General features: G+C 41.1%; 1 protein-coding gene across 1 annotated transcript in view; it reads right to left on the bottom strand.

Annotated features, from left to right (window-relative positions):
- Positions 1 to 511: 511 nt before the first annotated feature.
- The window catches only part of LOC136876864 (insulin-like growth factor-binding protein complex acid labile subunit), a 681,223-nt gene continuing 664,684 nt past the window's right edge, over positions 512 to 17,050 (bottom strand). The window contains exon 4 of the mRNA XM_067150623.2: positions 512 to 2,978. Within this exon, the coding sequence (XP_067006724.2) occupies positions 1,416 to 2,963 (1,548 nt within the window). The 5' untranslated portion in view covers positions 2,964 to 2,978 and the 3' untranslated portion in view covers positions 512 to 1,415. The remainder of the gene's footprint in view (positions 2,979 to 17,050) is intronic.

The following is a 17,050-nucleotide window of genomic DNA, read 5'->3' as shown; positions in this document are numbered from 1 at the left end:
CAGATACAATAGTCCTGCCATAGTTCGAACTGAGACCAAGCAGAGACTCCCCACCTGGTTGTAACGTTCCTCCATTTGACTATGAATGAAAACTGTGAGTTCGGTGCATAGTCCTTTTTCTCATTCAAACTGCTCTGAACCCATTTAGGACGGTCTATTCCCGACAGCATTTTTGCAACACTGCATTCAAAAAAATTTTCGACCTACCCTCATTACAACATTGAGTGTATTTTAACTTGCAGTATCGGTTTAAATTTCGAAAAATAACAAAAAAGGGATGAAAGAACACGCAGCTGAAAGACACTTTGGGAATACCGCACGTCAATACCAAAGACCAAGACGTTGTTGACGGCAGCCCCTTAAGTAAAGCAGGTTTCAATCAGACACAGAACTGCAATTAACCACAAGTACTGTATATCTAGATATGAGTGTGTTTACTTAATGCTTGTTTTCACGTGAATTGAATATTGAGGGAATGGAGAGAAAAATCACTGGATCACATAGACCTATTTCTTTTACACAAAGAATGTAGAAAACCTGATCATAAATAGTATATCACTTCACTTGCGTAAAAAGTTCCCTCGAATACACTCGTCCTGCATAGATATCTTTATTTAACAATGTTTTAGTGTATTTATATATTTACTTATATAGCATACCATTAAACTTCTTCATACAAATCGACACAAGCTTTGTTGCTCCCAACTACAAGTCACCGAGTTCTGTGGTGGGGCGCGAATTTAGAAATACTTGTAAGGAAGAGAGATCGGAGCCTAAAAGTCTTATTCCGCTTCAACGTGGCACACGCTCACTACTACCAGGATACGGAACAGGAAGAATGAGAAACTTTTCCTCCCTAATGTACACTCACATTTCACAGCGTGTCATGTTCGAGTGATGATGGTCCACTTGCCAGTTGCTCAGTTCGAACCTTCTCATCGTGGTGTTTGGTTACACATTAACCTACAAATTCTACACAACTCTACAGTACTTTCATTTAAGTCTCCAGTTTATTTTCATCTTTAATGACAGTTAGTTTGTCAGACTAGTACAAACTCCAAAACACTGGAGTCTCGTGGAATGAATTCAAAGAATTAGTGTTAGTTATTTTGGATGGCAAAGAGAAGAAACTGTTCGTTGTCAGGGCGCTATTTGCGATGGCCGTTGACATAGTGATGCTCTGGTGCTAATTCAAAGTGGCCATTGTTGAGTGGATGACACTTGGCTCTGCAGACGTCGCCATTACTGGTGCCGCACGAGAAGCCATTAGCTGCCGGGCCGCCACTGCGATTGCTCGAGGAAGATCTGTGGCTACTTCGTGGGGCTCGCCTCCCTGTGCCGCCCCCCGCTCCATCAGCCCCCTGCAAGAAGAATACGCTGGGGGTGGGCGTAGGGCTGGAGGCGAATAGCTCTAGCTACAGTTCCGTAACCGGTATAGGCTTGAGATTCTGCTGTTGGGCAGCACGGACGATGTACTCGTCATCCGAGAAAGTCTTCTGGTACTCGTGTTCCTTGCGGCTGATGGCGCGGTTGTTCCACTTGTAGTCTTTGAGGGCATCCTGTACGCGGCGCCGATAGCGGTACAGAACCAATGCAAGGATGGCCACCAATGCCACCCCACTGCCACACAACGCTCCTATGATGGCCTGCTGCCGTGTATCGTGCAACGCACACCCCAGCTCATCTCCAGACAGCGACTTGAGCGGTCGCTCCTTCAAATGGGGAGGTGACGCACAGAGAACTTGGCTAGCGTTCCGTCCCGCTAGTAACTCCTTCAACCACATAAGAGTACACCGGCACTCTATCGGGTTCTCTGCCAGATCTATCTTGCGTAGTTCCGGCCATGTAGCAAGTGACTCCGGGAAGGTAACAAAAGCATTATCCCTCAGGACCAGATGTCGAAGATTTGGCAAACCTGTCAATGCACCTTCTTCCACAGAAGATAATCTCTTGTTACTGCTCAGTACTAGCGTCTCCAAGTTTAAATTGTCCTGAAACGTCCCTTTTTCCACCCTCTCCAATTGGGATGCCCCCGTAACGTCCAGTCGGCGAAGGTAAGTAAGTCCTTGAAATGCGTGAGCTTCAAGAGCGGCGAATTCATTCTGGCCCACGGTAAGTTCCTCCAGTCTTGAAAGTACTGCCAACTGTTGGGTGGGTATACTTTTGAGACGATTGTCTGCTAGTCCCAGGCTTCGGAGTCCTGATAGTCCTCGGAAGGCATTCTCACTAATATTCACCAAGCCTGCGCCGCTGAGGTCCAGGACGGTGAGTCTGTTCAGACCCTGGAATGCATCATCAGGTAAAGTTGTAAAAGCGTTCAGGCCGACGTGTAGCTCCGCCAAACTATCAAGTAGCTTAAAGGACGGCGTAGGGACAGAGCGAAGTTGGTTGTCATCCAGGTACAGAACTCGAAGAGAGGCCAAGCCAGCAAATGCGGCAGAATGAATGCGTGATATGCGGTTTTGCCCCAGGTCTAGTTCTTCGAGATGAGGAAGAGAACTAAATAATCGTTCTGGCAACTCTTCAAGGAAGTTTTCCCTAAGACTAAGCACTGTAAGGGCTCGAAGACCTACAAATGTCTTGTTATTTACGGATGATATCTTGTTACGGTCAAGATGCAGCTCTACTAGCTTGCGCTGAGCCTCGAAGCTGCGAGTGGGTATGCTCACTAGATGATTATAAGATAAGTCTACATATTGCAGTCCACCGTAGAATTGGAAAGCTGCGTGAACAGTCTTTATACGGTTACACTTGAGCACTAACCGCTGAATGGCGGGGTTCAGAGTTATGGGGATCACGTCAAGATTCGCCTCGATGCACGTCACCACCAAAGTGTCGTCATCGCAAGTGCAGCCCGAAGGGCAGAAGTCTGGGGAGCGCGCCGCCGACGCCAGAAGGGACGCCAAGCACATCAGAAGCAGCAGTTGGGCTCCCACCATCCTGCTAGCGACACCACATCTCATTCTCGGTATTCTCACCTGGAACAAAAAAAAAAAAGAAGATTAACATCGACCATTCATGAAAAATTGTACAATCAGTAAAACACAAAGTGATGCTTAGTTCACGTAGCACTCTTACTGATGGCCCTAAATGGGAACTATAACTTCCGATTTACATGAAATTCGAGGAGTTGATTAACATGGAACGCGGTTCTGTACGCGGCCGAGAGGATGAAATTAGGAAAGCATGGGCGGAGCAACTAGAAAAACAACAAAGAAAAATCCTGAGGAAGATACTGGGACCAAATGAGGAGGTGAAAAGTGGGACGAAATGGGACCGAAACATGTGAGGACGATCTCGGAAGAAATAAAACTCAAAAGAGCAAGATTGGCAGGACATGTGATCAGGATGAATATGGAGAGAATGATCAGAAGAGTATGGGAGACAATGGGTAGGATGAGAGGAAAGACGGGAACAAAGTGGGATGTCGAACTCCGGAAGGAATGGACTAAGGTGGGGACCAAGCTGGAAGGGACGACAGAACTGGAGAAATAAATATACAGCAACCAATATGCCAGAGCTCAGTGACAGAGAAAGGATAGAGAAGCACCAGTGAGGGAGACAAAAGAGGACACTGCAAATCTCAGCTGAAGAACGGAAGAGAAGATGGAGAGCTGCTGGGAGGAAAACAAGAACACTCAAACCATGACAAAGTCTTTATCACTCCAAATATCCTAATTCGTAAACACATAACAATAATTTAACTCTAGCTAATGAAAAGACAAATATGTATTTACATTTTAAAAATCCCAGTTCTCGTCTCCGAACTCAAGGGCTCGAAGTTCAGTTCCTGGCAGAATCGCATAACTTTATCAATATACGGTTAATGAAGGGTACAATGTATATAAACTATAGAAGATGTGTCAGTCTTCAAGGCATAGTGGCATAGCCTGGTGCAGATGAGAGGAGGTTACATTCAACCAAACAACGCGTCAAGTTAACAGTCAGTCCGTATGGCACTAGCTAGTATCGCCACTCTTTTCAGCAAAAATAAGGTGAAAACATCTTGATTTGCTCTTTGGATGAAACAATACTCATGTTTCTCTTAGATTTCACATGGAGATGCCAGTCATTGCGTCTTCCATGTTTAACTGTAATGTCACGCTTGTATGTTTCACAAGATACGTGGTTCCGTAAAATTTGCGATGGTTCTGTTCAAGAAAACTCTTCGGTATACTGCTTTCAGTAACGCTGATTTGTCAACGGTCACTGGGTTCTTCATTGTCTCTACGTTATTTAACGTTGTTCTTCACTTCACCTAGCCAACGGCCGTAGCCGTGTTGAAACACCGGATCCCGTGAGATCTCCGAAGTTAAGCAATATTGGGCGTGGTCAGGAGTTGAATGGGTTGCCACGCGCTGTTGGTGGGGGGTAAGGGAATAGAGGAGCGGAAAGGAACTGGCCACCCTACCGCACGTAAACTCCGGCTCAGGAACACCTCTGCGCAGGTTCGGACCTGCCTTTGGGCAGAATAACCCTTACCTCACTTCACCTAAGTAGGTGCTTGACTTTACGTCACACTGCAACAAAAACAAGAAAAAGAAGTACAAAATCAGTTTGTTGACTCATTATTGAATCAGAGGTAATAAAACAGAAATTGGAATTTGCATTCTCTGAATGTTACGCTCACGGTCAATGATTGTAGACAAACGTTGCTATCTCGTTTTTTTTTTTTACGAACGATATTCTAACAGCGAATCTCCACCGAACGAAACTTCTTTTCATGTTAGCAGGAGAAATGGAGAATTTATAAAGAGCATTTCAAATTCGTAAAATCCGCAGTAATCAGTACCTCTTTCGTGTTGATGTGAGAAAGCCGTAAAAACTACGGAAAGTCCTTAGTAGTTGGAATCTCTGAGTACAGCTTAAAATAAACTGTAAAATTAGAGCAGCAGGTCACAAGGATCACTATCTCTCATTGTTTTGTAGAAAGACCGTCGATAAGAAAGAAAGCATTTACTGTGTGAGTTCAGTGAGCCGCGCGCCTGGGACACGGAAGTAGGCCATGTATTTCACGATATGCTGGTGAGAAGTGAAATTGAAATTCTTGGAAAGCTGACAACGTACTAGGGATGATTTCTTCAGGGATATAGAAGTGAACGACACTCCCGCGTCAAGCAGGAGACAAAGTCTATTGATCCAACTTGTATCTTGGTTAAGTCATGCGGGAGAACATAGTCTAAGTTACTGTAGCAAGTAAGTTCTGTTTGTATCGCCGTAAGGAGACATAGTGTTTGGGTTCAGAGTTCGCTGTTCCAGAGTTTGCAAGTCTTGGCTAAGTTGTCGACCCCGCACCCGCCCGCGGCACGCCCCAGCTAATTGCTCTGCCACACACCATTGCGCATGCGCTATCTTCGCTACTTATTACGGTGCCACATGACAAGGCCAACAGTAATTAGCGAACACTTAAACTATTGTTAGCTAACTTCACCAACCTGCCTTGTTTCATCTCTAATTCATGGTTTTAAACAACTTTCTCTCCGCCATAAATATAAGCTAATGGGGGCAATAAACACAAGTCGCAGCTCGATTGCAATACGTCGTAAGGATTAACAAGTATTATTAAGTGAAGCGAATATGAATTTTCCTAATGTAATTTGGGGAGAAGATTGACGAAATGTTAAGTAAGTAAGTAAGTAAGTAAGTAAGTAAGTAAGTAAGTAAGTAAGTAAGTAAGTAAGTAAGTATTCCGTCTTTATTCAGCTATACAATTATATAATAGAAATAGTAAAAATGACAACAAATCATTAACATTAAATAATATAGTAGTTGTGATTGGAAACATAGAGATAGTAATAAAAATAATTCTAGAATGTACATGTTAATATAAATGAATATAACAATAATTTAAAAAGTAACATTAACAGAAGGAGATGGGTGCAGAATCAGCAAAACAAGGAACTGTACAGTAAAATAGAGAGCATTACAACGGCTATGGGGAAGGGAAAACTAATGTTCTATGGTCACATAGTCAGGATGGGCAGCCAGACACTCACTTCCAAGAATCTTCAACACTGTATCTAGAGGGAAAGCAACAAATGTCAAATGGACGAATTTAGTTCTGAAAGACCTACAATACATAAACATTGATCACACTGACATTTACAACCCAGATAAGTTCAGAAAGATAATCAAGACATCTGACTCTCTCCAGTCACAGATAATCACTTCGTCCAGGAGTAGGAGTGACATCATAGTCTCAAGAAAGAAAATATATGCATAGCGCTAAAATGAAGGAACAGTGGGCTAAGAAGAAGAAAAAAGCTCACCAGCGTTAAGAACCAAGTGGTCCATTGTAGGCCTAAACGAAGCAGAAGAAGAATAGAAGGAAGTGCAGTAAAAACCTGTAAATAGCAAACAAATTGCTAATTTTTATGGTAAATACGCTCATGCACACTTCACTCAGTATACAAGTCAGCTGGAAGCATTCAGCAAGTGATTACGGCAATCCATCGATCGTTTGCCATGATAATGATAGATGAGATATAATTAAAATTTGAAGAAAGACAATTCGGAGATTGAGACGCACGTACACAGGTGCTTAAACTCCATTCGAGCATCTTATTGCTGTCTTGAGATATGTCTGCAAGTACAGTGTCGCAGTAGTCCAGAGCAGGGAAGAATAGGGATTACATCAGTTGTATTTTAAGGTGTTTGGGTAATATAGTAAAGTAGCGTTCAAGACGTAAAGGGATTTTTGAATTTTACGGTATGTGTCACTTGATCGGTCCAATTTAGCGTCTCAGTCTTTATAACACCTACGTTTCTTACAGACGTACAATGGAGCACGAGAGTAGGCCTACATGCCTAGTTTTTAATGAGTTGTTTCTTTTTTGTGCCAAATATTACAGTCTTAGAGTTGTTAGGATTTATCAACAAAACTGTATGTTTGATGTAGGCACCGAGTCGTCGTAGGTCAAATTGTAGTATGTCAAAGGCTACAAGTACGTCTTGTTTTACATACATATGTCTTATAGCTGGGAGGTCATCGAAAACTTTGTGTAACGAAACAGTGTCACGTTACGAAATGTGTGACGCCATGTTACCTGACAACAGTACCTTGAAAGCTGCACAGGCCGTGGATCTGTATAAAGAGAGCTGCACAGGCCGTGGATCTGTATAAAGAGATCTGCACAAGCCACAGATCAGTATAAAGAGGGCTGCACAGGTCGTGAATCTATATGCCATGGCCATCCATCACATCACAGCCTGCACGACTGCTAGGTAAACAATTTATTTCAAAGAAATATTTATGATTACTTGATTTTCCCAAAGGAACTTTCACGATACGACAAAACGACCGTTCAACTGAACGGAAATCGTGAAAAGTGCTGCCAACATGCGAGTTAAAATCTAACTGAAATATGCTGTATCGGCAAGTAGTGTTCGGGTTCCTATGCAATTAAACAGTTCTAAAATAACAGTAAATCACTAGCCTTGGGAGCATAGGGGAGAAATGGTGAAGCTTCTTCCAAAGGGACAACTTCGTATATTCTACAGAATTCGATTTCCTTTGTTAAATATTCGGCTGAAATATTCCTTTTTAATTTAAAAATGTGGCCCACGAAGTCGATTAGTCATCCTCTAATAGCATACAGTAACACTACTTAAAGAAACCGTTTAGCCCCGGTGTGTCCAATAAAACAACAACAAAAATTGAACACTTCTATTACAGTTAAAAAACTAATCAAAGGATCGTTCCACAAAATCCATTCTCAACTCTGTGCTCTCGTCAAGCGATTAAAAAGTGCTACCGAGCACTTTCAAGTCAAACTTTATTGCTATCCATCCAGAACAATATTTTCGCGATTTAGTAATGTAGGTGTTGCTGAATTGGTTATGTTACTGGCAGTCTGGTTTTATCAGAAAGATTAAAAAGAAAAACCTGAATGATACATTTCTACAGCAAAATAACAATTAACTGTAACAATCCCCAGAACTTGTGCACACACTCTAGTCTTAGCCGAGCCTTGTCCAGCTAGCAAATCGAGATTTTTCTATTTTGGAAGTAGTTATTTATTGTTTCAATTCAGTGTGGACTTAATCTGAAAAATCAAGGTTATTCGAGAGGATAACACGGCTGCTTATGCCGAAGTTCAATTGATGGATCTCGGTCCTGTAAAAACTGAAATATCGGTTCGAAAAGGAGAAATACAAAGTCTTTTGGGGAGCAGAAGATAACAGAGGGTTCTAGATACTGCGCAGTGTTTCTCTCAAACCTCTGACTATATTCGAGACGACCTAATTACCTGTGGGAGAACATTTTCTCACATTGAAGTAGCTTATCTACAAAGCACGGTCACGATTATCTGATTATATGCGACTTCTGCCTGGTTATCATTGATATTCTAAGAAAAATTCAATTAAATAATTCAGTTAACGTGATGAGTGTTTTTTTAACATATTTATTTTACAAACCAAAGGCCGTAGCCGTGTTGAAACACCGGATCGCGTGAGATTTCCGAAGTTAAGCAACATTGGCGTGGTCAAGATTTGGATGGGTTGCCACGCGCTGTTCATGAGGGGCAAGGGAATGGACGAGCGGAAAAAAACTGGCCAACCTACCGTACGTAAATTCCGGCTCAGGCACACATCTGCGGAGGTTCGGACCTGCCTTCGGCAGAATACACCCTTCTTTATTTAATAAAGGTAATTCACTTATTTTCATGGTGCTCGCATATGGGCAGTGATCGCAATGTTTTTGAGATATAAAAGGAAGCCAAAATACACAGTAAACGTACAAGGAAATTCGCTGCCGATATTTTCTCCTTTGGTTCTATCTTGACTTACAGATGGCAACGGAGACATATTAAACACAACATTTAGGGGAGAGGAGATATTATTAATTTCTTTGCCTTTGACACAATATTACTAGTTCTAAATTGTAATTTAACTCTTTAAATTCATGTACTAGGAAATACGAATACCGAATACAACGAAAGGTCTTCGAAGATGAATAGGCTACTGAATTACAATTGTTTTTTTCACTTTGTTTCCTAACGGTCCATCTCTTTCAGGTATCCTTTAGGCTTTGATTAAACTTAAAATTACCGGCCTGAGACGATAGAAGCGCACGCCTTTTGATCCCTAGTTGGCAGGTTACTGGCACAGGACTATTTGATGTGCTCAAATTCGTCAGCCTTGTGTTGGTATATTATAATGATAATGGCGTGTGGCGTGTGGCCTCCGAAGAGGCCCGTATGCGACCTGCGCGTCGTGATGAGGATCAAATGACGATGAAGACGACAAATACACCCAGTCCCCACGCCAGTAAATTAATCAATCATGATTAAAATTCCCTACCCCGCCGGGAATCGAACCCGGGACCCTTGTGACCAAAGACCTGCACGCTAACCATTTAGCCATGGAGCCGGACGTCGGTAGATTTATCAGCGCGTAAAAGAACTCCTCTGGGACAAAATTCCCCGACCAAAGGGTTTCCAATATCTGCAAATATACCGGTAGTTAGTGGGACGTAAAACTAAGAAAATTATTATTAAACATCATATTTTTACGGCAATGCAAAGTAGTTAGGAGGTATAAGTTAGTAAAATATCTAGCCTTCTTCCAAAATAAATTGAAATCCTATCAGGGAAGAAATAACTCATTTACGTTTTTTGATAACGGGATTAAAATTTGAAAATTCGTCGAGCTGAATGGACTCTTCAACAAGAACTCGTCTTCGTAGCATTAAGTATACAGTGTGTAAAGGAAAGTTATATCGAAAACGTGGGGGTATAGGTGTATTTAATATAGTATGGCACAGCTGTCGACATGCTGTTACTGTCCTAAAGGACATGAGTCGATGTTTTCCGTTTTGTTTTACGTCGCTGGCGTGGAGAGTGCACACAGGTAACCGCTAAGACAAACAAGCATGGCACAGGTATCTGTGTCTATAGCACAAAGCGAGTGTTTGTAAACATCAAGTCGCATAACCAGTTGATAACTTTGTTGTGATTTACTCTACTACTCTGACCTTTGTCCAGGTGTGTTGTGTTAGTCGCTTGCCCTTGCGTCTGCAGTGACACAGCATACAGGAGCAAGCCAGTGTACTACAACGCATGATCTTGCCTACTGTATTACCTTACGTAAAAGTATTCAGCTTTATGCTTCTCAACCGCACCAAAATAGGCCGACAGAGAAATATTTAATTTTATACATTCTCGAAACGCGAGGATATTCGTAAACTGTGGCTAGAATGTGGCCGAAGGCGTGATTCCTACCACATGCACAATATGTTCTTCCTATTTCAAACAAGAGAATTTTGAAAGAACGTCATCTTCTGCGACGCCATTTTTCGTGAGCTGGAGTATAGCATCACAATTCGTAACAGTATGTCCGACAAATAACAAAAGGTTTCCATATACGCCTTGCAAATTCTCTCTGCTATCCTGTATGACCGCGGTACAAAATTCCCTTTCGCCCTTTATATGATTCTGAATATCTGAGAAATTGTGTGGAGCTGTTGGAACTGACCAAAATACTTAGCCCAGTTTTACAATGCTTTGCTGTAAAAAGGTTTTGGAAGTCACGTAACGAAAGAAAAATGGCACAAAATTTCTACGTCAGCAATGCTTAACGATAATGGACTTCGTTGTAAAAAATTAGTTCTAAAGCGTTTCCGGACCCATGTTCACATAACATGTGTTTCTCTTCTATGCGTGAGGAATTTATCCTGAAAGGTTGTTCGTACCAATTGCTACCGATCTTCGAGAAATTTTGCTAAGACGTTGTATCAGAGACAGAAATTGAACTGAGTGTTGCATAATTAATCCCAAATAAATACGAACCTTGAGACAAAAGTTGGGGTACAAACAAAATTACAATTTTGCTTACATGGACAAGCGGCCTGAAATCAAACAACAAACACAAGAATCCAGCAAAACATTAAGAACAAATAATCGATTTAATGGACGTAATTAATGTTTCTACCACTGAATGACTCACAGTTCAAGCTACAGACTTTCTACGGAATCTGTTATCAAAATTTAGCCTTGTTATAAACAGCATAGTGTGTGGTGAAGGAAGGGTACGAAGAGGAGGGACTAAATGCAGTGCTGAAGAGAGGAAATAACATGGTGTAAAAATATCTCACCTTACTCGCAATTCATACAACGAACAATTCTTTTCGCATTCCTATTGTTTTGAAGATCCTGACAAGCAAGTTATTTGAAATTCAAATAACGCATTCACCAAGTATTTAATACTCTCAGGGAGGAAAAGCATGAGAATGGACCGCTCCTTTGCATTACATCATTAGTTATGAAATTTGAAAGTGTAATGAGTGCCAGCCGCTAATGTTAAATGAAATTAAATCTGACATCAGAATATTTTGAGGGATATTACAGTCAGAATATATTAATTTGCCCAAGACACACTGACACATAAACGCACATTCGGTCGCCGACGCTTCATAATTTCTGTAATTATTTCACTTGTCTTCACAGCTCCACTGGAGGTTTATTTTATGCAATGGCAAACACACCACTGTGCCCCTGTTTTTCTATTATTAAATTAAGCGTGAATCTTCAACACGTTTCTTAATAACTACCGCTATCAGACAGGGCTGAGAGTTAAAGAAAATGCTTAACTCGGGCGAGATTCCCATCTTCACATCACTTTTGCCACGGCATTGGAGTTACAGCAGTCACTAAAATAACTACGAGAGCCAACATATTGTTAATAACTGCTCTCTTAGCATAAAATAATCCATGAAACATCATTAACTATCTTGAATATACTGGACAGTCCCCAAAATTTCCTGAATGCTTTAAGATACCGAAATGAGATTTTCACTAAATGATAGCATGCAAAGGGACACGTAATTTGTCATTATATACGGAAATTTTTTAACTAATGTACTTTTGTTAATAGAAGCATGCCTTTTTCCCAAAGCACCTCGAAGATCTTGATATCGCATTTGCAATGAATATGTCTTAGCAGAGCGTGCAGGATGGGGAAGGTGAGTTTACTTTCTTTTATAAATAACACACTCAGAACGTAATCGTGCTGTGTCCATCCCCAATTAGAACCCCTCCCTCCCTCCTTTACGCTTTTTCCTTAATTTGCAATCGTTGGGGAATTCCAGAACCTTACATGGACAAGATCAAGAGTTTTCTGCTGACTTGCTTTATCTCCTACATTCGTTACCTTTAGAGTATATAACCTAGGATGGACCTACATGTACATCAATATCATTGCAAAGTGTCCAGCCCCTGCCGAGTGACGACAGAACAACTGTATACAACAGGTTTCGACTACTCAGAACCAGCCTGCTCGGCTTTTAGAAGGGGCGGGAGCAAGTACGCATGGAAGTGCGTAATGTACTGTTGAGAAATGACCTGCTGGAAACAGGTTAAATAGAATCGTTCTGCTGTCCTTTCCTTACCCATCGGCGCTACAGCTCATGAAGAACCCGGGCCTTCCCAATCACAATCGTCCATGCTTCGCGGTCAAGAGCGAGTCTTCTCCACCCACGAACTCGCAGTTGTCGCACGTCCGCCTCTACTTCATCCAACCATCTCTTGCGCGGTCGTCCTTGCTGTCTTCTTCCTTCAGGATGTCGGTGGAATACCTGGCGTGCTTGTCGCTTCTCCTCCATCCTCTCCAGGTGTCCTGCCCATCGAAGTCTTCCTCTTCTTACTTCTACTGATATCCGTGGTTCTCCATACAAGTCGTCTTTTCTAATAAACGGTGTATAACTTTTATACAAGGTTTATACACCGTTTAGGTGAAATTCGTTACTAATAAACCGCGTATAAGCCTCCTGTGTATACATCTGTTATAGTTATTCATTGAACTGCTTATACAGACCAAGACCCTTGTATAAGTGTTGTATAGCAGCGAATAGCGGAAAAAGAAACGAGTGAGTAGTTTATTTTCGTGGTATTTTTGTCTACAGTAATATAATCGTGGTGAAATATTCGACTTATCCATTTAACATTGAACAAAGATTGAAAGAATGGACGATAACGTTGATGAACTTCACGATATTTTAAACATAGAAGACATACAACATTCAGAGGTTATGGAGGCTAGAGATCTCCGTAAAGTAATACACTTTAAAGAGACGGAATGACAATGAATAACTATAAAAGATATGGTTGGGCGTATTTTTGTGTAATAATGTGTTACTGCTTAATAGACTTCTGAAATTGCGATTTTACTGTACATTATCTGCCTGTACAAAGTTCTCAAATTTGAGTATAAAAAGGGACATATTGCTCGACATAAAACACGGTATAACTTGAAAACCGTACGTAATATGATTTCCATACTTTGTAATTGAATACGCAGAAATATAATGTACAAATGCCTAATAGAAACATTTTTGATCAAACCTTTCTTTTAAGCTACAAAACAGTTTTTCCTTTCTCCTGAAAAGTAAGGATTTTGGAATGTGTACACTTTTCAACTCGCCGATTCCATTACAATTGCTTACGTTTTCCGAACTATCCCAGTTAGGAGCTTTTGATCTTTTCTTAAGCTTTTCCATGTCTTTTTTTGGCGTTCATTACACAAACAAGCTAAAAAAATATTGATATCTTCCAGCTGTCTCACGGAATGACAATGAATAACTATAAAAGAAATTATGGTTGGGCGTATTTTTGTGTAATAATGTGTTACTGCTTAATAGACTTTTGAAATTGCGAGTTTATTATACATTATCTGCCTCTACAAAGATCTTTCTCAAATTTGAGTATAAAAAGGGACATATTCCTTGACATAAAAAATGGTATAACTTGAAAACCGTACCGTACGTAATATGATTTCCATACTTTGTAGTTGAATACACAGAAATATGATCTACAATTGCCTAATAGAAACTTTTTTGATCAAACCTTTCTTTTAACTACAAAGCTGGTTTTCCTTCCTCCTGAAAAGTAAGGATTTTGGAATGTGAGGTACCCATTTCAACTCACCGATTCAATTACAATTGCTTACATTTTCCGTACTATCCCAGTTACCGAGCTCGATACCTGCAGTCGCTTAAGTGCGGCCAGTATCCAGTAATCGGGAGATAGTGGGTTCGAACCCCACTGTCGGCAGCCCTGAAAATGGTTTTCCGTGTTTTCCCATTTTCACACCAGGCAAATGCTGGGGCTGTACCTTAATTAAGGCCACGGCCGCTTCCTTGCCATTCCTAGGCTTTTCCCATCCCATGGTCGCCATAAGACATATTTGTTTTGGTGCGACGTAAAGCAAAAAAAAAACTATCCCAGTTAGAAGCTATTGATCTTTTCTTAAGCTTTTCCATTTCTTTTTTGGCGTCCATTGCACAAGCAAGCTGAAGAAATGTTGATATCAGTATAAGCCAATTTCCAGCTGTCTCACTTTGTGTTGCCATTGCCTTTTCGATATGCCGTGCTACTGCGCGATTTTCCGGAAAGATTTGCTCGTAGATAACCCGCAGAAGCGGTCATAAAGGTTCCGTATGAGTTGCGCTGAGTAAAATTTGCGCCGTGGAGATTCCCCGACGGGAGTAGAAGTGGTTTGACAGCTGTCTTAAGTATCTGCTACCTGCGCTGCACCGCAGGGGGTTATTTCCAAGTTCAAGGAATGTCTGTGAATATCTGTAGTACTGAGATTTTGAAATTAATATATAAAAAATATTATTCACGCTATCTTTTTTTTCTTGCTAGTTGTTTTACGTCGCACCGACACAGATAGGTCTTACGGCGACGATGGGACAGGAAAGGGCTAGGAGTGGGAAGGAAGCGGCCGTGGCCTTAGTTAAGGTACAGCCCCAGCATTTGCCTGGTGTGAAAATGGGAAACCACGGAAAACCATTTTCAGGGCTGCCGACAGTGGGGTTCGAACCTACTATCTCCCGAATACTGGATACTGGTCGCACTTAAGCGACTGCAGCTATCGAGCTCGGCATTTACTCTATCAATGTTGGTTTCTTGCACATTTAGAAAACCTGCATCGTATTTATATCAGTGGGTGAAATGTGTATAACTACGTAGTTTGACTTAATTTACAAAGCAAGTGTGGAAACATGGAATCAGTCTTTCAGTCTTATGAAGAATATCCACAGCCTGTTTGTAGCTAACTGACAGGGTCAGGAATATAATGAATGAAGAATGAAATACCGCTAAAGGAAGAAAATACTGCCGAATGCGAGATCTGACGTGCTTTTGCGGACAAAGATTAATGAATAGCAAATGAAATGTAGCGAATTTGTTGAATAAAGAATGACCAGTGAAAATAGAAAAACACTGTCTCACCCAACGTTTCCCCGACATGCACCCCTTATGAAGTGATAGGGCTCAAGAATGAACCATAGCTATCGCCAAAGAAAGGAAATTGTGTGCCCTGGCGAGGCCTGTCACATTTCCCTGGGTTTAAAAGATTAATAAATGACAAATTAAATTGTTTCAAACAGTGATGCTGATATAAATATGAAGAAATCAGAAACAATATTTTGAACGCCAGCTTTGTCCAGCATTAACGCTATCTAAAGTGATCGTAGATTTAACCCCCGGAGCAGTGATGGGAAGCCTACGTTCCATCAGCGTCATGAAGAAGCTAAGAACAATAAATGAAATTTACAGTTTTCCGTCGCAAATGTTGATTCTATCCGCGTTGTTTGATTCCCTGTGGAATTCCCAAACAAGACCACGGCGCAAGTTTTACTGATTTTAACACGGCGCAACTTTTACTCGGCGCAACTCATACGACACCATCATAAAGCCGGTGAACGTGCGAAATACGTCAGTGAACTGCAGGAAGAGATTCCTACGCCTTGGAACGAGCGTATAGGTGCTGTATAGTAATACAATGCGTATACCACGTTTATTAGTACGAAAAATATACAACGCTTATACAGCGTTTACTCACTGTATAACTATACAAGTGTTAAACAACTGTATGAGGACTTTTTATTAGTAAGAGGGAAGCTGTATAAGTCTCTGTTATTTCGTATCCGCCAGATTCCATTTTCCTGGACTGGACCGTAAATCTTCCTAAGAATTTTGCGCTCCCACGTATCCAATGTTTCCTCACCTCTTTTGGTGAGCACCCATGTTTCACTACCGTACCATGTGTGACAACCGGCCTAATTACTGTTCGATAAATCCTTCTTTTGATCTTACGGGAAACTGTGCGTGACTTTAGTACTTTTAGAAGGCTAAAATATCTACGATTTCCATGCGCAGTTATCTTCCTGATTTCAGCCATTGCATCATTATCTTTAGTAAGTTTTGATCCTAAATGCTTGAAATTATTAACTTTTTTTCAAACTGTTTTCCGTTGATAATCATCTTAATTTCCCTTCTCATGCGATAGAAGCATATATTTTGTCTCTTCAGTGTTAACATTTAGGCCTGCTTTTCCTGATTCTTTTTCTAGCTCTTCATATGCTGTGGTTATGGCTCTTACCGTTCTTCCCAAGATTACTATATCATCAACATAGGCTAAATATTGCACTTCCTGATCATACAGCGCCCCGGCTTGAATAGGGTTTCTACCACGGTTATATCGTGCCAGCGCACATTCCCTCACATCAATACCTCGTACAACTCGTTCCAAAGTAAGACTGAAAACTAAGTACGATAGGGAGTTACTTGCCGGAGCCCCTTGTTTGTTTGGGATTCATTTGAGAATTAATTTTGGGCTGTAACTTTACAACTTGAGATGTTCAGTGCCATCCTTACTAACCGCGTCAGTTTCCTTGGTATTCCCAACTCCTCCAACGTTTCATACAGGTACCTTCTATCAAATGAGTCGGATGCCCTCCGAAAGTCAATATATAGTTGATGGATAGGTTTATTGCATTCATAGAACTTCTCTAATATACATCGTAATGTAAATATATGATCGGTTGCGTTTAAATCCACTTTGATAATCCCCAAGTATCTGTTCCGCGTATGGCTCTATCTGTCTCGCTAGGATTTTAGTGAATACTTTGTACCCCAAATTGAGCAATGATATACCCCTATAGTTATTGCAGCACACTTAGATCCCTTCTTGTGTATTCTTCTGGCATCTGTTCCTCTCACCATCTCCTTTTCATCAATTGGTGTATCTGCCACCATACTTTAGTAGC

This window comes from Anabrus simplex, chromosome 7, assembly GCF_040414725.1.
Source record: "Anabrus simplex isolate iqAnaSimp1 chromosome 7, ASM4041472v1, whole genome shotgun sequence".
Taxonomy (NCBI): domain Eukaryota; kingdom Metazoa; phylum Arthropoda; class Insecta; order Orthoptera; family Tettigoniidae; genus Anabrus; species Anabrus simplex.
This window is presented reverse-complemented; position numbering and strand designations above follow the sequence as displayed.